We start from the raw sequence: 23,557 nt of genomic DNA on the forward strand, positions 1-23,557 counted from the left end.
TAAAACTATCTTCCAAATAAGAAGCAGCCATGGTATAGGGAAGAGATAGCTAAGAACCCAAGAAGAGCTGGGTTCAAGTTATTATTTGACACATGCTAGCTTTGTGACCCTGAGAAAATCAATTAACCTCTCAGTAGACCCAAAGTATCAAATACACAACTGTGACTTATTTGGGAAATGCTCCCCAGTGTAGCCTCCGTCAGATTAAAATGTTACTCGGAAATATTCAACAAAATATATTAAAATGTATGAAAAATGTATAAAAACACACCAAAATAGATAACATTTTAAAACTAAGTCTACACACTGCTGACAGGGATCTCTATTACGGATTAGTAGTGCCATTTCTATTTGGTTTGACACTACTAATTTAGACAACCCTTGAAGCAGAGGGTATTACAGAAAAGAGGCCACCTTGCCTTGGTAGAAGGAGTTTTTCTGTCTAGAAACTCCCTGTATTAGTGAAATCACAAGTCATCCTGATCCCAATTTTTTAAAAAGCCACATAGTATGTCTTTAATTTAATAAATATGCATAGCAATAGGATGAAGGAGATGGATCACCACTAGTACTTTCATTTTTAAATTTCATTTTTAAAATCACAAAACAAAGGAACTGAAAGTTTGCTTTCTCTCTTTGTCATGTTTTATTTGCAGGCAAGCAGAAGTAATCCTAGGGGATAAGAATAGGAGCTAGACCTGTGGTTTCATTGTTATAGGTAATTCTCAGGTGAGGAAATTTCTTCTTCTAATGCAGGTGGGCACCCTGTCTGCAATGCTTAGAGAGTTGCTGAGAACAGTGTAAGGTTAAATGACTTCTCCAAAGTCATACAGCCAGTACTGAAGGCAGGCCTTGAACCCAGGTTCTCCAGGCCTCAAAGTTAGCTTGCCACTGCCCCATGGCTGACTCTCAAAATGAAATCAAAGGAAAATTAATGACTTTCTCTTGTTCATTAGCACCAAAGGAAATAATGCATTGTAAAACTGTCTTGCAGTTAAAAACTTATTTCTTATTTCCTAGAGGCAAAAGATATTGAGAGTCCACACACTCGTCCACTTCGGTATAAACACCGCGAAGTCCTAGGACAGCAGAGCCTTCCCCCCAACTGGTTATTCCCACCAAATACCAAATGGCATTGTGTTGACAGGATAGGGGGCCTCTGGAATCTCCCTGTGTGAGATGGGAAGAGGGAAAAGGTTTTAAAGATAGAAGTTTTTCACTTCCAAGGGACTTCAACCCAAAGAACTGATCAGAGATTTCTGACATTGTGCCTCAGCCTCAACGCTTCAGAATTTCATGTGATTGCTTTTGCCTCAGTTTGCATACTTTAGATGTGGGCATAAACCCATATGTGTGAAATGGTCGAGATTTGCCATGTATATATGTATGTATCCCAGGTTTCCAACCTTGGAATTTTTCTCAACTCTTCATTCTTCCTTCTCCCCCCTCATCAGTGGCTTACTGATTCTACCTCCACAATATCTCATGCATGTCCATGCTTTCTACTCATACTATAAACCTATACATATGAAATGGTCAAGGTTTGTCATCTGTGTACATACATGTATACGTGTACATAGACACATGCATATCTGGCCTAGAGCACTGTACATACATACATATATATAATGTGTATATACATACACACATATACGTATAAACATTTTGTTGTTATTATTGTTCAGTCATTTTGGTTGTATCTGACCCCATTTAGGGTTTTCTTGGCAAAGATACTGGAGTGATTTGCCATTTCCTTTCCAGCCTAATTTACAGATGAAGAAATTGGGGCAAACAGAGTTAAGTGACTTGCCCAAGGTCACACAACTAGTGAGTGTCTGAGACTAGATTTGAATTCAGGTCTTCCTGACTCTAGACTTGGCACTCTATCAACTGCGCTTCCTAGTTGCCCTTGCTACACATACATATATGCAAATGACATATATGTATACATCTAAATGTATATGTACATATATGACCCTCAGAGAGTTGTTGTGAGGATCAAATAGATAGTATCTATAAAGAGTTTAGCACTGTGCCTGACTCACAGTGGGGTACTTAATAAATGCTTGTCTTACCCCTCACCCCCACCCAATTTCCAAATAATTCGTGAAAGCTTTCTTGTATTTATTATACACACAATTGCACCAGGCTTCCTCTGTTACCTTGCAAGCGTCTTTCCCTCCTTCTTCATAACCAGCACAGATCATCCGATTGCTTATTTTGTGCTCTCTGTATCTCATTTGGCAATCTTCATTTGTTATCAAAGGAACAGATGTCTTCTGAAGAGTGTCTTGCACTTTTCCTACAATAAAAAGTACACAGACCTTGGATTTTAAGTATTATAAAGGGATGTATTTGTAACAATTAAGTTATGCGTGTAAGTACATATGGAGGTCAGAAGAAGTGTTACAGTGACTCTCTCAAGGTCTCTCTGAAGAACACTGGAACTGATTGTGAGACGTGAAGACATTGGTACAGGATCGTCCAACATGGCACACCGGCATCAAAGAAGGTGCTGTGTTTGATGAGCAAAGCAGAAATATAGTAGCTCAAAAGAAAGGTGATACATTCAAATTTAGAGACATCTCCCTTCCTTGAATTATTTAAGGAAGGAAAGAACACATTCAGTTGTGGGGATCAGCCTAGGCTTCATATTTGCACCTAAGCTGGGCCTTGACAGAAGAGAGGAATTCATAAAGGCAGAATCACAAAACGAAGGAGTGCATCCCAAGCATAGGGGAGACAACCTGTGTGAATGAACTTGAGCAGAAGACCCCAGGTCAGGCTCAAGGAACAAGGGGTAGGGCAGTTCGTCTGGAAAAGAGATTGTCTGAAGGAGATGTTTGCAATGAAGTTGAAAAGGTAGGTTGCTGCCAAACTGATCTATTAATGCTTTAGATATGTGAACTAAAATGACAACTAGTTGGGGCAATAGAGAAAAGGCTAAGCTCTGGCACTCAGGATGACCTGAGTTCTAATCCTGCCTCAGACATTTATAAACTGTGTGACCCTCAATGAGTTACTTAACCTCTCTTAGTGTGTTTTCTCAGTTGCAAACTAAGGGCTTAGAGGGGGCAGCTAGATGGTACACTGAATAGAGCACCGGCCCTGGAGTCAGGAGGACCTGAGTTCAAATTCGGCCTCAAGCACATAATACTTACTAGCTGTGCGACCCGGGGTAAGTCACTTAACCCCAATTGCCTCACCAAAATAAATAAATAAAAAATAAGGGCTTAGGCTTGATGGTCTTTCAAATTCCTTCCAACCCTAAATCTGACAGGGCACACACACTACCATTCAGATACCTCCTAAAGAATAGAGCATATTTTAAAATTTATTTTATTTTTAATTTATGAATAAAACAAGCATTTCCATAATATAGTATCATAAAAAAGATGATTGCACATGAAACTGCAAATCTGCTATATATAACTTGCTGTTCCTTTTAAATATACAACAAAGCTATCATATAAATTTCTTTTTTTCTTCCCTCCCCACCCCCATATTTTAACACACATTCATTACCTTTTTCTTTTGTGTATCCCCAGCCAGTTACCCAGCAATTGGTATATATCATTTTTCCATCTCCTTTGGAAGGAAGGCATATTGGTTGCTGGAGAGCTAAAATTTAATTTTAAAGTTTAGTTATTTAGGAAAAAATTATTTCCCCACCAGAGATCCCCACTGAGCTCCCATTTAATTAGAGTTTTCTAAGCCTCTACTTTCACCACTTTGTCCTACGTGTCTTTATTTCATAGAGTGTTGCAAATAAGTCATGGATGATCAGCAATTTTCAATTTGGAAAGGACCTTCCAATGCTATCAACCAATCCCACCCTCTCCTTTATAAATGGACATACCAAGGCCCGGAGGTTAACTGAGTTGTCCAAGGTAAAAGCAGAGTCTAAGAAGTAGAGTCAGGATTTGAAATGAGACTTTCTAATGTCAAATTCAGCATTCTTTCTACTATGCTACATTATGGCTCAAGTGGATAGAGTGTTGGGCCTGGTGTCAGGAAAACCTGAGTTCAAATCCAGCCTCAGACACTTACTAGTTGTGCGACCCTGGGCAAGTCACTTAACCTCTGTTTGTCTTAGTTTCCTCAACTGTAAAATGAGGGTAATAATAGTACCTACCTTCCAGGTTTGTTGTGAAATTCAAATGAAATAGCACTACATGCTAGTGCCTTTCACACAGTAGGAACTTAATAAGTTCTTCTTCCCTCCCCTCAAAAGCCCTGAGCTAGGAGGCAAGAGACCTAAAAATAAGAACACTTCCCATTTCTATTACTTGTTATACACATCACAGGGTTAAAGTGCAAGAGACCCTAGGGACCACCTAGTCCAGCCTTCTTAATTTACAGATGAAGAGACTACAGACCAGAGTGGGTATGTGATTTCTCCAATGTCACACAAATAGTAAGTGACAGCAAGATTTGAATTCAGGTCTCTGTCACCAAGTGCAGTACTGTTTTCAACTCAACCATGTTTCCTCTACAAAGTAATTTCCTTACAACAATCCTATAAAGTAGGTAGTACTTGTAGAGGACCACAGGTGAGTAGGACTCTGACCCTGATGGCTGAATAAGCCCTCTCATATGAGGAGCTTGCCCTTTGGCTTGGATCGATTCTCCACTCCCCAGTAAGAAGGATGGTTATGCAAGCTCAACCATAAACAATGCTGCTAGCTCAAGCTCAAACATGTATATTATGTATCAAGTATTGAAACATTCTGAGAACAAGAAGTACATGATGTTTTAACGGGAACAGCAAGGGGTGGAGAAAGGAAGTGACCTTGTCAATAATTGCTGTAAAACTGCTGGCTGTGCTCTAATAAAGTTGATTCAGTTTTCCATTACACTTGGAGTCCTGTCTCTTTGTTTTGCCTTCCAGTCTTCGGTCAAGAACCCTGCTGGTCAGTGGAGCCGTAACAGTACTCAGATTATTATCCCCATTGCACAGATGAGAAAACTGAAACTCAGGTTAACTTCCCCACGGCCACACAATAATTAATAGATTTGCTGACCTTAAGTCTGACAGTCTTCCTACGGCACCATGCTGTCTCAACCAACTGATTCACTGTGTGACCTTCAGACAGATAATCAGCCTCCCTCTGTCTCAATTTTTTCTTCCGCAAAAGGAAAGGACTAGAGAAATAATAAATAAAGTTCCTGCCCAGCTGGGTAATTCCACGATTCTACATTATTCTATATAGATAAAACTTTCCCCTTTCTTGAACGTTCAAAATCAGGCAGAAGTTTTGCCTTTGAGACACTAAGTTAGTTGCCCTTTACCTAGGAGACATGGGTGTGATCTCCCTGGCTCCCTGGGCTCTGTGCTTTCCCTGATAACAAAACAATTGGCTAGATCACCAAGTGGAGACTTCTTGTTTGATGCCGCACAATATTACATCTAGGTAAGCAATGCAATATTTCATCTAGGTAACAAATACAGCTAATGTTTCTAAATAAATATTTACTTACTGGTATAATTAACAGGAACCTCAACTTTCAATAAGGCAATGTCATACCCATGTTTTGCCATTTCATATTTTTCATGGATAATTATCTCTCGAACTCTGAAGAATGGGGTGTTTCCATGTATCTCAGACTGGTTTACAATGCCAGCATAGACACATAAAACTGCAGCAGCCTCTAGTCTAAATAACAAAAGCAGAGAATTGAGCTTTTTGTACCACAAAATGTTGTGAATATTTATTGCTTTTAAGTATTTTGGAAAGCTTGAGCTCTCTAACTTGACTCTCCTGCTTATATTATATTGAAGGCTCCTGGTGGACTTGGGACAAAGAAAACAACGACATAATGCTGCTAAGCTTTACCAGTCATGGAATGTTAGGAACCCTCCTCCATATATGGAGAAGGGAATCACTAGCATAAATTTTACACAAAGGAGAAAAATTACTGCACAGTCCAATCACCAGCCCCTACACACACACACACACACACACACACACACACACACACACACACACACACACACACACACACACACACACACATACGAGAGAGAGACAGACATGTATTCATAGACAGGTACAAGAAACCTGGGCATCTAGGTGGTGCAGTAGATAGAATGCTGGGCCTGAGGTCAGGAAGACTTCAGTTCAAATCTGGCTTCAGACACTTACTAGCCGTGTGATCCTGGACAAGTCACTTAACCCTGTCTGTAAAATCATCTGTAAAATTAGCAGAGAAGAAAATGGCAAGCCACTCCAGTATCTCTGCCAAGAAAACCCCAAATGAGGTTGTTGTGGTCTGAAAGGTTGAGACCACTCAAAAACCGGAGTACAGGATGGAGTCGTCTGGAATGAATTCACAAACTCAAGCATTCTTTGAGTCAAGCTGGTAAAGATCTATTGTTATGCTTTCAGCAGGCAAGGATTCTTAAGGAATCTGTGAGAGACTGAGGATGGAGCTGGAGTTTATATGGAAAAGGGCATGGGAAAGGAATGCCAGGGATACTAATTAGGTAATTTAAAGGTCCAGGTGGTCTTTAGGAGCTATGGATGGGAAAGTGTAGGGAGTATACCAGACAGGGAGGGAGTTGTCAGAGTCACGGATCTTGGGAGTCTGGTGGAAGGAAGATTCCCTGGGCCAGCCGGGGACAAAAATCCTTGGCCCAGGCACCCCTTTCTCATCCTGATTAGAGAATGCTCTAAAACAAGGGAAAGTTTTCTTATAAGACAGGAGCTTACTAATGAATTGAGAGGCTTCCAGAGGCATGATCTTAGGGCTGGGAGCAACCAGTAACTCTGTCACCCAGCTTTGTGTAACTGCACCAGGGAAAGATAAGTGTCTTGCTGGGCCCCACTCATGAGTAATTGCTAGGCATAGTGTCCTTGGGCAGGAGGTGAACTGCCAGCGATAGTATTTTTGAGGCTAGGCAGAAACATGGTCTTGGAATTGGGGACCCAATACAAGCACCCAAGCACCCTATCAGGGTCATGAAGAGTTGGACATGATTGAACAGCAAGAGGCCTGAATGCTACTCAAAAGTGGGGTTTAGTTCAAGCTTTATCCCCAACTAGCGGTATAACTTTGGGCAAGTCTCCAAGTCCCCTTGGTCTTCAGTTTTTCTCTTTGTAAATTGAAAAGCTGACCTAGGTGATATCTAAGCTTTCTTCTAGCTCTATGACTCTGTGAGACTGTTTTTGTCACATCTGACTATACCTCCTTTGCCGATCCCTAGGGGTGCAGTCTAAATGGAGCCAGAGTCTAGGGAATATTCCTAGGAAGGAGAGACAACTTGTGACTCCTTAAAATTCCCTGGGACATTAATGCTCCAGTTTGGGTTTCTCAATTTCGCTTTACCTTCGCAAAAATTCCTCTGGGGAATGATTCTCTCCCCTTAGGCCATGGATAAGGCTCATCAAAGAGGAGAATCTCAAGGGTGGTGTAGAAAGAAGTGGCTTGGTACAATGGAAAGAGCAATGTCTCTGACTTCATAGGGGATGGGTTAAAGCCCTGCATCTGGTTACCTGGGTCATCTGTGTTACCTGGTGCTACCTGCGTGATCTCCCTGGGCTTCAATTTCCTCACCTATAAAATGGAGGGGTGGGGTGGGGAGAGTTGAACTAGCTGACCTCTGACGTCCCTCCTAGCTCTGGATCTACGGTCCTGTGACTTTCTTTCCTCTGTAGTCTAGAGCAAGGCTTCTTAAACTTTTTCCACTCAAATTCCGGTCTAGAGGGCAGAGCAGCTAGTACGAGGCAAGGCTAGAAAAGAGTATTATTCTATGACTATACTGGGCAAAGGGTGGGCTCTCATAAAACCAAGCAAAAATCCTCAAAAAATCTAAGGATTCATGGGGGATATGAAGGGGATCTCGGGCAAGGATATTGTAAAACTGAATAAATATATTTTTCTAAAGGAGATAAAGCTTAAATTACTGGTGCTGGCAGACTCTGGTTTAGTATTTTCTCTTTGCTCTTATTTAACCATAAGCCAGCATTGCTCTAGGGTGAGGGATTGAAGTATATTAGAAGACATAGTCAGAAGACCCAGATTAAAGGCCCAGCTCTAACATGTACTAGCTGGGTGACTTTGGGCCAACCATTTCCCCTTTAAGAGTTACAGTTTCCTTACATGTAAAATGCAGGGACTCTATTAGATGATGTCTGCTGGGAGGTATGATCTAATGGAAAAGGCATCAGAATTGGTGTATGAGGATCTGGGTGCAAATATGGCTCTAACACTTAATAGCTTTGTGACCCTAGATAAATTGCTTAACCTCTTTGATCCTCAGTTTCCCCATCTGTAAGATGACCTCCAAGCTCTCAACCTACCAGTCCATGATCCCTTCCGGCTCAATCATTTTATAACATAGTCTGAAAGAAAGTTTTATTAGCTAGTAATAGATCTCAAGGGAGGGCATGAATATTGACTTAAAAAAGAAAAACAAAAAAAGACTAACCCTTCAAGGCAATGGGCAGCTGTTAATATCCACTGGTTCCCAATGATGGATGCTCCACACAGGTGTTTCTGGATGGGTGATGTGACATACAAGCTCACCTGCCATGGCCATTCAGCAAGAACTGAATTAGTTCCTCCAACAATTTTTGCTTTTATTTTGTTTGTGCATGCTGGAGAAAAACACACACAAAAAACACCCAGGTAAGTACATAGCTAGATAGATGACAGATAATTAATAGGATAGATGATAGATTGATAGATGATAGATAGATGATTGATGATAAATGATTGATAAATAGATGATAGATATAGGCTAGATATCTTATTTTCCCTTCTATATCCTCTAATTGTAAACCTCTCAGCCAATAATAAATTAATTAATGAAAAAGCATTTATTAGGAACTTACTGTGTGGCAAACTCTGTGGTAACCTTGAAACATGCAAACACAAAGGAGAAAACTACCTAAGGTGCTTACATTCTAATAAAGGGAGACCACATCTGGGGAGGGTACCTGGGGAGAGGAGTGTGGGTTTGCAAATTAACAGGGATTATAAGGGAATAATAAGGCAGATTCCCATTCCCCAATGCAATGGTAGAAATGATCTGCTCACTGTTTCCTGATCAAAAGGTGGAAAATATACCAGTGGGAAGGTAGACAAGCTTTTGGAAGCAGGATAGTTGATGAGGAAGTGGCTGAGGCAAATCATGGTTCCCTCTAAGGCCAGCTCAGATTAGTGAGCTTTCACTAATCAAGACCTAATGACCCAGGGTGGAAATTCAAACAAAATTAATTAAGTCTCAAATTAACAATTCAGAAAGCATTTACTGAGTACCTACTAACCATTCATTTCTGCTTATGCATATAAGAAATTAAGCAATCACAGATAGGCATTTTTTAAGGCTCACCATATGCCAAGCACTATTCTAGGCACTGGATAGACAAAGAAAAAGCCTAAACAGTCCCACTTCGCAAAGAGCTTGCATTCTAATGGGAGAGACAACAGATATGTAGATTGATGCATACAAGAGAAATAAAGAGAAGGGGGCAGGCAGCCAGAGAGGGGAAGACCTGCTCTGTGCTTACAAGAAGGTATCATTCTAATCAGCAGGACAAGACCTATATGAGAAAGCAAATGATAATGTCAAACTTTGTGATTAAGGCCTAGCTAATGATTTTTTTTAATAATTATTTTAGTTGGCAAATAGATCTTTAGTTATGTCATTGTAGGATATTTAATTTTTGTTTTGCTTTATTTTTTTAATTTCACAAGTCAGGTTGCTCAAGTAACATGTCACTTACCATTTTCCATTTTACATAGCCTTAATGTATAGTCAGAGATGCCTCCTCTTCCATGAAGTATTTTATTTGGAGATCCATTTAAAGACATTTTTAAATAACATTTACCTCTGAATGAAGGAAATAAAGCATTGTAAATAAGAATGTCACTGGAGGAATAGAGCATCTATGCATTTCTGAGCAGTTGCATGATTTTTCTATGTAATACTTAAAAATCCTCCTTACTTCCCTTTGTTGTATGTTTCTTTGGTTGGTGAATAGGTAAAAAATTGTCAGCATATGGTGTCTGTGCACCTTTCTTGGCAGGCTTTATGACCTTCAACTTCAAAAATATCCAGTTCCTCTCCCAAGAAATCAGTATTGGCATAAATGGTGCCATGACAAAGCACTGGACAGCGAAACACACAAGCAGATGTGAGATAAAGCGTGCGTATTGACCATATTTTGTGATAATAATTCCCTAGGTCAAACCTGAGCATTACCCAACTGGTTACACTGTTTACCAGGGACACTGTGCCTGCAACTCAACAGGCTAAAACCTGAAAAGGCATTCTCTCTGGTGCTTTGTATACTTGGAATTCCACTTGGGGATGTTTTAAGGAGGCAAAGATTTCTAAAAGAAAGATTTGAGAGTGCTATTAAATCACATAATACAATGAAATTCTTACAGCTCCAAAATATTTGCTATGGTACAAGTTATGATTGTATAGTCTCAATTTTCCTACCATATTTGTGTACTGGGAAGACATGGGAGAAGAGGAGATGAAGGGGAAGAGGAAGGTAATAAACATTTATTAAGTATTCACAATGTGCTATGCACTCTAATTTGATCCTCACCACTCTGGAAAGTAGAGGTCATTATTATGCCCATTTTATAGTTGAGAAAAATGAGACAGACAAAAGTTAGTAAGTAACTTACTCAGGTACATACAGCTAGTAAAGGGTCTGAGGCGTATTTGAACTCAGGTTTTGTTGACCCCCGGGTCCAACTCTCTATCCACTGGGCAAAATTTTGATAGGAGCTAAAACTAATCCTCACCTATCTATCTTCTTTCTCCATAATTAGTACCACTTCTTTCTCCTCAGGAATTCTGATGCTGCCTAGGCCTCTCATGTCAGAAGAAGGAAAGCAATCTATAATTTTGGACTGAAGACTCCAACCTGTAAAAAGTTTAGAGATCATCTCATGCATCTCCTTTATTTTATAAGACCCACAGAAGGGAATTGACTTATTCAAGGTCATGCATGTAGCAAAGAACAGAGCCAGGATTTAAGTCCAGGTCTTTAGATTCTGAACCCTGTGTTCTTTCCACTATACTAAACTTCATTCACTTTAGTGTGTTACCCCTCCACATTTATAGCTGTAAGAGAACATAGGAAAAGAGGACAATGATTTATATAGAGGAATGGATCATTAATGGTGGAATTTCAGGCACTAAGATGGGTTGACGGTCTATGGGTGAGGGTGGAGGAGGTTATTTTCGTTCTACTCCTGAAATAACACCCTTCCTACATATAAACCCAATCCTTATACATGGACTAGGATTGTTTTGGGTGCTAAGAAAGGAATGTAACCAAACTTTTTCTGAGATTTCCTAAAGGGATGGGGGGGGAGGCATCTTTTGATCACTGATATAGGCTCTGCTCTTGCCAAGCCTTATTCTCAAACCTGAGAATAGTTTAGTTCTCAGCATCCTGGGTTGGGTACCATAAAAATGCAATCCTTCCATCAATTGGGGAATGGCTGAGCAAGTCGTGGTATATGCATGTAATGGAATACTATTATGCTATAAGAAATGATGAACAGGTTGGCTTCAGAAAAACCTGGAAAGATTTGTATGATCTGATGCTGAGTGAAGTGAGCAGAACCAAGAGAACGTTATACACAATAACAGCTATATTGTGCAATGACTAATATTAATAAACTTAACACTTCCCAGCAATACAAGGATCTAAGACATTTCCAAAGGCCTCGTGATGGAAAATACTATCCACATCCAAAAAAAGAACTGTGGAATTTGAATGCAGATCGCAGCATATTTGCTATTTTTTTCTCTTCTGTTGAGTTTTGTTTCCTCTTTCTGGTGGTTCCTCCTATTGGTTCTAATTTTTACTTACAACATCACTAATCTGAAAATATGTTCAATAAGAATGTATATATGTAGCCTGTATTAGATTGTGTGCCATCTTGGGGAGGTTGGTGGGGAGGAGGGGGGAGAAAAATCTTAAACTCAAGAATATATGGAAGTGATTGTTGATAAATCAAAATAAATGAATGAAAAAATGCAACCCTTGTGGTCACTTTTAAACTTGGAATCATTCGTTTTGATTCTTCTCTTGTAAATATTTTGAAGTGAGATTTTAAAAAGTGTTTAGAAATTTAGAGCAAGGGGCTTCGGTTAGCTACATTTTAAAGGAAACACATACTACTGGCTTTGCTCCCTCACCGTTGGGATTCTGTTGGCCGTTCGTTGGAAAGGAACGTAAAAAACAGGCAGTTGGAATGATGAGTACAAATACTTTGGCACACCCAAGGATCAGGAGTAAAAAGCCTGTCTTCGTTGACATCGGCAAAAACGGTATTGGGGAAGATATCCCAGATGCAAGCTACATAAGAGAAGAAATTTAACACTGAAATTATTTTGATGACAGTGAAATTCATCCATTCAGAATTTATTAACTATACACTATGCCCTAGGCATTTGGGATCCAAAGATAAAATGAAAAACATTGCTTTCAACAAGCTCATATTCTAGTAGGAAAATTTATATTCAAAAAGATATATACAAGGAATGAGTTCAGAGGAAATGGAAGACTTGCATAAACTGATGCAAAGATAAGTAAGTAGAACCAGAACAACATGTAAATATCTATATCTATATAATAACAACAACACAGTAAAGACAAACAATTTTGATAGATTTAAGAACTGTGACCCAAGCAATGACCCAACCATGATTCCAGAGGACTGAGGATGAACTAAGCTACACAATTCCTGACAGAGAGGTGACAGAATCAAGAGACAGAAAGAGAAATGTATTTTTGGACTTGGACAAAGAAGGAATTTGTTTTGCTTAACTATACATATTTGTTAAAAGGGTTTTGTTTTTCTTTTTTTTCTTTGAAATTAGAGGTGAGATGGGAGGGAGAGAAAACAGATGCTTACTAATTGATAAATTTTTTTCTTAAAAAAAAAAGAGTTAAGAGGTATAGTAGCTATCAGGTCTTGGGGTTAGGAAAATGGGGCCAACACATACTGGCTGAATGAATGATCTTGGGCACAGCACTTAACTCCTCTGGTACTCCAGACATTTCTCTAAAACTATACATTTCAGAGATTATACAGATCTGTATGAGTAGAGATGTCCTCACTGAGAGGTCCCCACACCCACAATCAAATCACAGATCCAGACATGCATAAGTAAATGAATGCAGTATAATTTGAGAAGGCAGTATAAGTTGCTAGTGAGGGCATTAACAATAGAGAGGTCCTTCAAGAGCTTCTTAACTCATGTTAAGAAGCTTCCTCAATACACTGTTGACACTGAATAATATACTCTAAAATACAGGATTTGGTTCAGCACACTAAGATCATGGATAAGATGGTAAATCTTTTTAACTGTCAAAAGTAAAATTTCTTTGATGAGAAGTTTCCTATATATTCATCTTTTTGTTACAGAGTTTTAAAGTTTTTGCCAAGAGATATCTTAGATGAAAAGATTCTCAGGCTAAAATCTAATTGTAAAACATCATTATGTAGTACCACTTCTCTTGCAGCATCTGTCTACAGTATTTATCCTGTATTACTGTATATCATAATTATGTGTGTGCATGATTTATCCTCCCACTGGATTGGAAGCTCCATGAGGGTAGGAACATTATCTTATCTAAGCTTTATAACTGCCCTAGTACGGCATTTTGCACAAAGCAGGTGTGAATAATAGTTTGTTGAACTATAGTGAATTGCCCTAAGTTAGACTACCAATACTTTATATTTAAAAGATAAAGCAGAACTAATATGGTAAAAAAATAAACAATATACATATGTATATATTTACCCATCTTAGAAATTGCACAAAATTGCAGTGAGAATCCAGATACCACATTCTCAAGCAACTCTATTTTTGTTGGGAATCCTGTTGTAGTATATTTCAATAAGCACACATTGATAAATAAAAAAAGAAAAGAAATTATGGTTTACTTAGGAATACATCAGCCCTTGGCTATATGCCATTTTTTTTTTCAAAATGTAGTTAGGTTAATCTATGATGGTTGACATCTTCTGATAATCACATCATACAATTAAATCAGATTTCAGCATGCTTTAAAATCATAGAATTTCAGTGTTAGAGGTCATGTAACCCCATCCCAAGGCAGGGGGAATCCTTTTATACTGTTCTGGAAATGTGGTCATCTGGCTTCTGTTCAAACACGTCCAGTGACAAGGAAAGCATCTTAACCACACCATACTGACCATCAGATCGTACTGTAGGATCATAGTATCATAGAGTTAAAGGGTTAAAAGACCTTAGAGGTCCTCTAGTTCAGACCCCTTATCTTACAAATGAGGAAACTAAAGCTCATAAAGGTTTAAGAGACTTGGCTAGGGGCACACACCTCATGTCAGAGGAAGGATTTGAATTTACTGCCTCCAGATCTAGTACTCTATCCACTGTAGCATATTGCTCTTTTGTAGGTATCATTGACTAATCCTATAGGAGATTAACAGCCTCAGAAGCCTCGGTCTGATCTACGAATGTTGTGTACAGACCTCTGTTCTGCTCTTGGCATTTCTCCTGAATTGTCTGGCAGCAAACACCATATTCTTCCTGAAGCCACACTGCCTCTTGGGTAGATGACCATCTTCCAGGTGAAGGATCAGTCTATTAAGGAGGACTCTGGCAAGAATCTTGACAGCAATGACTAAGAGAGAGATGCCCCTATGATTGTCACAGGACAATCTATTTCCTTTTCTTTTATAGAGATAGACAATGAACACCCTTGAACTCCTGAGGGATAACCTTCCTCTTGTCATATAACTCAGAAGATTTCAGTCAGCTTTTGTATAAGCAGTGGACCTCCTGTCTGAAATAAAATCAGTGCCTGATACTTCATCACATGAGAGGGGTCTAATGGCATTCAAAGCCTCTTCAGTTGGAAATCCAGCTAGAGAGGGATTGACTTCAACCTGAGGTATATGGTCAATGGCTTCAGTATTGGTTGATGATGGTTTGTTGAGATCTCTATGAAAGTGTTCATCCCATTTCTCTAGAATAGTGTCTTCATCACTGATCAGTGTGGTTCCACCAGCACCGAATATCTGAGATGTACCAGAGATTCTCCACCAGCCAGCACTGTACCATCCATATGTAGAACCATTGGTTATAGCAAATAGAGAAATTTTGAACGCTGTGGATAAGTTCACTTGCCTTGACAGTACATTTTCCAGGGATTTCCACACAGATGATAAGGTTGATTCACACATTGCTAGAGCTAGCTCGGTGTTTGGGAGTCTCCAAAAGAAAGTGTGAGAAAGAAGATGTATCAGGCTGCCCACCAGAATGAAGGTCTACAGAGCCTCTCTGCTGATTTCATTGTTGTATGCCTATGAAACCTGGACAATCTATCAGCTCCATACCAGAAAACTGAACTGCTTCCATTTGAATCATCTTAGATGGGTTTCCTGGATACTGAAGTCCTCTCTCAAAATGAATTGCCAAGCACTCAAACTCTACTGCAGAGATGCAACTCTGATGGGCTGACCACGTAGCCCAAATGCCAAATGTGTTTACCTAAAAGACTATTTTACAGAGAACTTGCACAAGGCAAGTACTCACATGGAGTTCAGAAGAAGCAGTAAAAAGATACTCGAGGTCTCTCTGAAGAACTTGAGTTTCAATCGTAAGACGTAGTAGACATTGTCATAGAATTGTCCAGCATGGCATGCCTTCATCAGACAAGGCGATGTACTTCATGAGCAAAACAGAATCTCAGCAGCACGAAGGAAATGTGAAATGCACAAATCCAGAGTTATCTCCATCCCAAATGTTCATACTGACCATTTGTGTCTGACCTGCGATAGAGTCTTCCAAGCTTACATTGGACTAATCATCCACTGTAAAACATACTGATCCCTGACCCCAACATTGTGACGTCACTGGTCTTGTTCAAGTATGGAGGATAAACAAGAACAAGTAGGAGGTCGAGGTGAATTTCAGTCCTAGGAATTTATTTTGTCTCTCATGTTTTAATCATGTGTTATACTTTAGTAGAGTATGAGCTCCTTGAAAAAAAAAGAGACCATGTCTTTATGTAGTTTTGTATTTCCAGTGCCTTCCACATAATAAGCAGTTAATGTTTATTGGATTTTTTAAAGATGATTTCATGAACCCATTTTGACTTTATTTTGGTATACGGTGTGAGATTTTGGTGTATGCCTAGTTTCTGCCATACTCTTTTCCAGTTTTCCCAGAAGTTTTTCTCTCATAGTTCTTATCCCAAAAGCCAGGGTCTTTGAGTTTATCAAATAATAGGTCACTGAAGTCACTGACTACTGTGTCTTGCATACCTAACCTATTCCACTGATCCACCACTCTGTGTCTTGGCCAGCACCAAGTAGTTTTGATGACTGCTGCTTTCTACTGCAATTTAAGAACTGGAAGGGCTAGGCCACCTTCCCTTGCATTTCTTTTCATTGATATTCTAGACTTTTTGATATTCCAAATGAATCTTGTTATTCTTTTTTCTAGCTCCATAAAATGATTTTTGGTAGTTTGATTGGTATGGCACTAAATAAGTCAATTAGCTTAGGTAGAAATGTCATTTTTATTCGATTAGCTCAGCCTACCCATGAGCAACTGATGTTTTTTCCAATTATTTAGATCTGACTTTGTGTGGAAAAGTGTTTTGTAATTGTGTTCCTGGGTTTCTTTTGGTAGGCAGACTCCTAAATGTTTTCTAATGTCTACAGTAACTGTAAATGTAATTTCTCTTTCTATCTCTTGGTGTTGTGCTTTGTTGGTAATATATAGAAATGACAGCGATTTATATGGGTTTCTTTCATATCTTGTAGTTGTTTATTATTTCAAGTATTTTTTACTTGATTCTCTAGGATTCTCTAAGTATATCAGGTCATTCACTTATATGCCAACACAAATCAAAATTAAAAAGGAATAGGAGATTTTTGACACAATATAAAATACTCAAGTTGATAGAATAACAGATAAAGATCAATCACTGAAAAAGAGATTGAACTCACTCTAAAATAACTACTGAAGACAAAGACCAAAACCCTGGTCCAAATGGATATGCAGGAAAATTCTACCCATCCTTTTAAAGAACAACACCTCTTATCCCCCAAAACTGACATAGAAAGTATTCTCCAAAACTGCTTTTCTGAGACAAGTATCATTTCAATATCTCAGCTGAGAAAGGTTAAAGAAAAGAAAGAAAAATTTAGTCCACTATCTAAATGAATATTTCTTTGAAATTTTTAAATAAAATCTGGCCAAAAGACTAAAATGATTTATCCAAAAATTTATTCACTCTGATCAAAATAGATGTATACCAAAGCTGTCAGGATGCTCAAGATTCAGAAAAAAAAAACTAACAGAGTTAATCATATTGAAAACACAGACATCTAAAATCATGATTCTGTCAATATTTGCAGAAAAAGCCCATGACAGAGTAAGTACAGCAATAATTTTTGCCACAAACTCCTTACAGAGTATAGTCAGAGAGGGACATTTTTAATATTTTAAAAGTATCTCTCTAAAGAAAGAAAAGAGATTGAAGAATGGATAGAGAAGGAACCTCAAAGTCAGGAAGATTTGACGTCAGAGGCAGTACGGAGTGATTTGTGGACAGAGCATTGGTTCTGTGGTGGTTTTGTCCTTCATTGTCCAAGAAAACCATGACATCAGGGAGATGATGACATGGCTTGCACTTGAATAGCACAGCTTCACTTTGTCCTCCAGAGACATCTGGGTCTGGACCCAGATGTCATCAATCAGGATGACTGGAGATGCAGTGGGAGATCTTGGCCTTTTGGAGCTAAGGTGTTTTCAGGTTCTCACTTTGAGTGAGGCAGATCTTTCATTTAGGGAATCTTAAGGGAATATGCTCACCAACTACAAAAATTCAGTTAGAAATATGGAATCTTTCAAGGCTAGAAATTCCTGTAGCAATGACTTATCCTGTCATTCCAATGAAAGGTCTGTCCTCACTGATCATTTCTAACTTGATAACATCTCACACATATCTTCTCTTTTTCATTCACTCAGACCCGACCCTTATTCCAGGACCTCATCATTTCTCTTGTAGACTCCTGCAATAGCCTTCTATTGGTCTCCCTGCCTCAAGTCTCTCTCTGCTACAATCCACCCTTTCCCCCATCCCCGTCAACTCAAATGAACCGCCCACGTAATATTTTTCTCCCAAAGGAGATGCGATAGACTCCATATGCAGAATGAGAAATATACTTTTGGACGTGGTCAATGTGAGAATTTGTTTTGTTTGGCCATGTGTTCTTATGTTTAGTTTTCTTCTGTATTTTGAATGAGTCAAAGTGGGAGATGAAGAAAGAAATTTGCTAATTGGGAAACGTGTTCATTGTTAACATTTGTTAATTGTGGGGGGGAAATGTACTGTACAGCTCTATGTCACATCTCCTGCTCAAGAACTTCCATGAGTTCCTTATTATCTCTAGCAAATAAAGGCTCCTCTGGCTTATAAAGCTTTTGATAATCTGGTCCCTTCCTACTTTCCCAGCTGTTTTAAACCTTACACCTTTCCAGGCACTCTTAAGATCCAGCTATACTCCATCAGCCATATACATGGCTTTGCATTGGTTGTCCCTAATGCCTTTATATCATCACCCCTTTCTCTTTATTTTCCCTGGTTTCTTTTAAAACTCATTTCAAATTCCACCTTCTCAAGGAGATTCTTTTTTTTTTCCTTTCAGCCAAAGACAAGGTTTATTAGGGAATCCTTCAGATTGGGCAGACCCTTAAGGAGTCTGAATATTAGTGAGCTATTGGCTAGATTTTAAGAATCTGAGCAATGGCTAGATTATAAGAATCTAAGCAACTTAATGGAGACAAGATGGATGTCATATACAGAAAGCCTGTGGGAAGGCTCTAGGAGTGGCCAAGTAGTTTGGGGTGACTGCAGGAGGGGTCTAAGGAGGATCTGAATGGGAGTGGCCAGTAAACTGGGGTGAACAGAACTCCTGGGACCAGACCATGTGGCCAAGGGAGAATGGGGCCTAGCTGGGATTAAGGGTGGGAAATGGGCAGGGGCCACAGGGAGGTAAGATTATGGAGGACTAGGCTAGGTGAATGGTAACAGAGAATTGAGAGATTGGGTGTAGCCACAATGAAAGCTCAGTTGATGGGATTGTAGCCTCAGGCTAATGCCAGAGATTTGGTCCTGCAAGAAAGTCCAGGGTTTTTCCTTTATGGGGTCTAGATCCCATCCTCATCCTTCCCCCCTCAAACAAATGGAACCCAAATTCTTTTGGGGTGAGGGGTGAAGGTCTCGGCTTCTGTCCCTGACTTGAGGGGGTACCAAAGAGGAGGTTGACTGGAACTAAGCACAGGTTGCAGCCAGGCAATGATGAGGGGGCATTGGCTGGTACCCGCTGTTTCTTAGCAACTGTAGGGGAATGCGCTATAGTCTGGAAGACACAAATCTGACAGAAAAGACTGCAGGGCCCAAATGACAGGAGAAGACATCTTTAGCTCTGTTTGGATTCAGAGAATTCAGTTGTCCAACCATGATGTATCAAATACACCTCATAGCCAGACTCAGGAATAGCCAGGTGGGTGACCTTCCCTTTCAAAGGAACAGCATGGGGACACTGAGCCAGGATAATCCCATCTTAGACTGAGGATAAAATGTCCCCTCAGCTTTTTCCCCCTGCTGACTTCCCACCAGTGTCACATTTTCTCAGAGTAGCCTGTGGCATTTCTCAGATGGTGGATTATTAATTTATCCATGGATTATTATAAGCCATTAGAGAACTCAAAATAAAATCAAATGAGTTTTTTACTTCACACAGCAAGTTTCACTAATCACAGCTTACGAAAAAACTTTTCCAGGATTGACATCTCAATCTTAAATTTCTCCTGCTGTACAAATCCAATCACCAGAGATTTCTCTACACTTGGAAATTCTCAGCAAGCCATAACTCAAACAATCTTTCTGGCTAATTTACACATTAAAACAATAACCAGCAATTGTGAAATGATTTTGGTGGTAACCAAATTATGAAAAGGTGCTTGACAGAACTTATACAAAAAGTTCACCAATTTGAAACTTGAAACAAACCCATTACCACTCAGGTGACTTGAATTTTGTTAAATGCATTTCCAAATTGCTTTGTGTGGAGAATCAATATCTCATCATTACCAGTTAAAACAACAACTTTCAAAGAGTAAGCTTACCCATGTTCAGAGGCCAGCTTCATGACCTTGAGGAGGATGTGCTGAACCTGGGTGATGCTTCCAGGTAAAGGTTCCCCAGGGCCCCAGGCCATTGCCAGGAGGGCCTACTCTGTAGCTGCTGCCCTCCCTCCTCCTTCCTTTCCCAAGTGGGGGAGGGCAAAAATCAAAGGTGAGAGGTAAAAGGTGAAACTCTCTCCTCTTACGACAGGGGTTAACAGGTACCCTTGTGACTCAAAGGAAGGAAGTGGGAGAAAGGAGTGACCAGGGTTGTAAGGAAAAGTTTCAACATCCTTAACGATTGATGGCAAAACCTCCAGAATCTGCTAAGATGTTTTTAGCTGTTCTAACTTCTCCCTGTAACTTCCATGAAGGAGGATTCAGGAGTGTAGAGGGGAGTAAGTAAGCCTCAGGGAAGCACAAAGGAAGTGCAGTTTTCCCCAGTTCCCAAACACCAAGAGAACTGAGAGAAATGGGCATATGGTTGCAGGTAGGGAGCCCATCCTTGACCTCTATGCTGTGGAAGATGTACCCAGGTCTATGGCCTCGAACAAACCAGTGGACTAAGAGCCTGAGAGCATCACGCCAAGTGTGGGACAGCCTCGTAACCCATGATCCCATTGTGATAAAAGTGATTGACGTAACTCCACTTCTGATATAAATCAGATGTAGAGACCAAGAGAAAAAATGGCAACTAATAACTTGGGAATTAAGACAGCTCCATCACCCCCCCATACACAAACCTTTTCAAGTCAAGGAAATAATACTTCCCAAGTCTCAGTTGTTGTCTTGAGAAGTTGGCTCAAAATCATGGTGTTCTAAAGAAAATAAGCCGAAATTATCAAACAATTATATATAAAATGCTGTTTGATATGTTTAGTTATTCTCTTCAATGCAATGATTGAACACAATTCCCAGAGACTCGTGATGGAAAATGTCCACATGCACAGAAAGAACTATGGAGTCTGAATGCAGATTGAAGCATACTGTTTTCTTTCTCTTTTACTTTTTTCTTTCCTGTGGTTTTTCCCTTTTGTTCTGATTCTTCTTTCACAACATGAGTAATGTGGAAACATGTTTAGTATGATTATCGTACATGAATAGTTTATATCAGATTGCATGCCATCTTGGGGAGGGGATCGAGGAAGGAGGGAGAAAAAAATTTACAATTCAAAATCCTGTCAAAGCGAATGTTGAAAACTATTTTTGCAAATAAAAAAATTAAACATAATTAAGTGGAAAAATGCTCTAAATCATTATTTATTGGAGAAATGTAAATTAAAACAACTTTGAGGTACATCTCACATCAAGTTGAACAAAATGATACAAGTGTGAAATAACAGTGTTAGAGGAAATGTGAAAAAAAAATGGCATATTAATTCAATGTTGGTGGAGCTGTGAACTGATCTAACCATTTTGGAGAGCAGTCTGGAATTATGCCCAAAGAGTTATACAACTGTAGATAACCTTTGAGTCAATGAGACCATTAGTAAGTCTATTGACCAGGGTGATCAGGGGGAAAGGAAAAGAACTTAGAGGTTTTGAAATATTTATAGCAGCTCTCTTTTGTGGTAGCAAAGAACTGGAAATAGAGGGGATGCCCATCATTTAGGGAATGGCTGAACAAGCTCTGGTACATGAATGTAATGGAATACTAATGTACTATAAGAAATGATGAGCTGGTTGATTTTTCAGAAAAAAAAATATGGAAAGACTTGCACGAAATAATGCAGAGTGAAACCAGCACAACCAAGAGAATGTTGTATGCAGTAACAGCAGTAATGTTTGAAGAATAAGTGTGAATGACTAAGCTATTCTAAGTAATATGAACTTGCTGATTTAATAAAATCAATGACACAGAACTTATGAAGGGAAATGCTATCTACCTCCAGAGGAGGAATGGATATATAGAAGTATATAGTATATTGTTTCAGACACACACACACACACACACACACACACACACACACACACAAAATGTTGGCCTTCTCTAATGCAGGGATGGGATGGAAGCAGGGAGAAAACTCAGAATTCAAAATGTAACAAAAAATGAATAGAATTTAAAAATGCTTTATGCCTGATTTGATGAAAGTATAGGAAAAACATAGAGAAGATTTCTTTCCCATTGGACTAGTAGATTTTATTATATTCCATGGCCATAGAAGTGTCTCTATTTTTCTGGATACTATGCTATATCACAATAGAGTTATGTCATTAGTATTAGTTGTTAGTGATTTTTTGTTTTTATTAGTTAGTAGTTGACATTTTTCCTTGTTTTACTGTTTGAGCTATATCACAACAGAGTTATGTCACTGAGTTATACCATCATTATGAGTGGTTAGTTTTTGTTATTGGTAGTAGTTGCCATTTTTGGTCTTTATTTGAACCTCCACACAATATCCCCAAAATATCCCAATCTCAGAAGGGACTGAATTTTAGTTCCTTTCCTGTGGAACACCATGTTTTCAAACCAAAATCTCATGAAAACAAGTAGATGTGGTAAGTATTACATCAGTGACTTGCAAAGGCTTGTGTGTAGATGTGGTGATAGTGGTGGTAACCATTGCTGGAAACAGAGCTGTCTCTTATTCCCAAGTTATTAGCTGCCATGTTTTCTCCTTGTCTCTACCTCTGAGTTACATCACAATGGAGTTAAGTCACTGAGTTATATCACAATGCAATGGTAGTCCTCAAATTTCAGGTATATATATGCTATTCCTACCAGCCATAGAAGCTTTACTTAAACTGTGATTTTTCTCCCTCCTTTTACTCTGAGTTTAATAAAGTACAGAATCATTTCATCAATATTAGTTATTGTTTTATAAGTTTTTAGGGGAATGATAAAGCTCTATTTCAGTCTGAACCATCTAAGAAAGACACTGAGGCCTGGCACAGTAGAAAGTGGTAGTTTGGGAGTCAGCAGGATCTGACTTCCAATTCTGGCTTTGCTAACTTTATGTCCAAGATTAATCAGTTTTCCTCTCTCTGCACCTCAGCTTCCTCATCCAAAAAGTAAGCGGGTTCGATTAAATGACTACCTCTAAATCCATGATACTCCAGGAACTCTCTTCCTACTCTCCTCATTCATACCCCATTAGCACATGCCAAAATGCCAGTTAGTAAATTGCACTTGCCCAAGATCAACAGATATCGACTGTAGCTGGAGTTCAGAGTTTTATACATCACTCTTTGCAGGCACAGAGTATGATAGTAATATTCTCTATCCACAAAAATAAGTAAATACAGTCAATCCCTCCTTGTCACAAAGATGTCCTCTTAGAAAGAAATTCATTTTCCAGGTGATTAAAAAATTCTTGGTGATTTTTAGTTTTTGGTTGTTTGCTTGCTTTTTAGCCCACAGGGCATTCTTTCTCCTTCCTAAAGGAA

At 39.2% G+C, this 23,557-nt stretch overlaps 1 protein-coding gene across 1 annotated transcript; it reads right to left on the reverse strand.

The window, feature by feature from the left end:
* Window positions 1-661: 661 nt before the first annotated feature.
* Window positions 662-20,265, reverse strand: F11 (coagulation factor XI). The gene is given in 10 exon segments (XM_078148842.1): window positions 662-1,170; window positions 2,163-2,302; window positions 5,482-5,657; window positions 8,432-8,600; window positions 9,732-9,838; window positions 9,954-10,116; window positions 10,232-10,341; window positions 12,176-12,335; window positions 13,787-13,890; window positions 20,174-20,265. Coding segments are annotated over 10 exon segments (1,389 nt in total). The 3' UTR covers window positions 662-1,002.
* Window positions 20,266-23,557: the final 3,292 nt, after the last annotated feature.

This window comes from Phascolarctos cinereus, unplaced genomic scaffold (assembly GCF_003287225.1).
Source record: "Phascolarctos cinereus isolate Bilbo 61053 unplaced genomic scaffold, phaCin_HiC Scaffold_9;HRSCAF=440, whole genome shotgun sequence".
NCBI lineage: Eukaryota > Metazoa > Chordata > Mammalia > Diprotodontia > Phascolarctidae > Phascolarctos > Phascolarctos cinereus.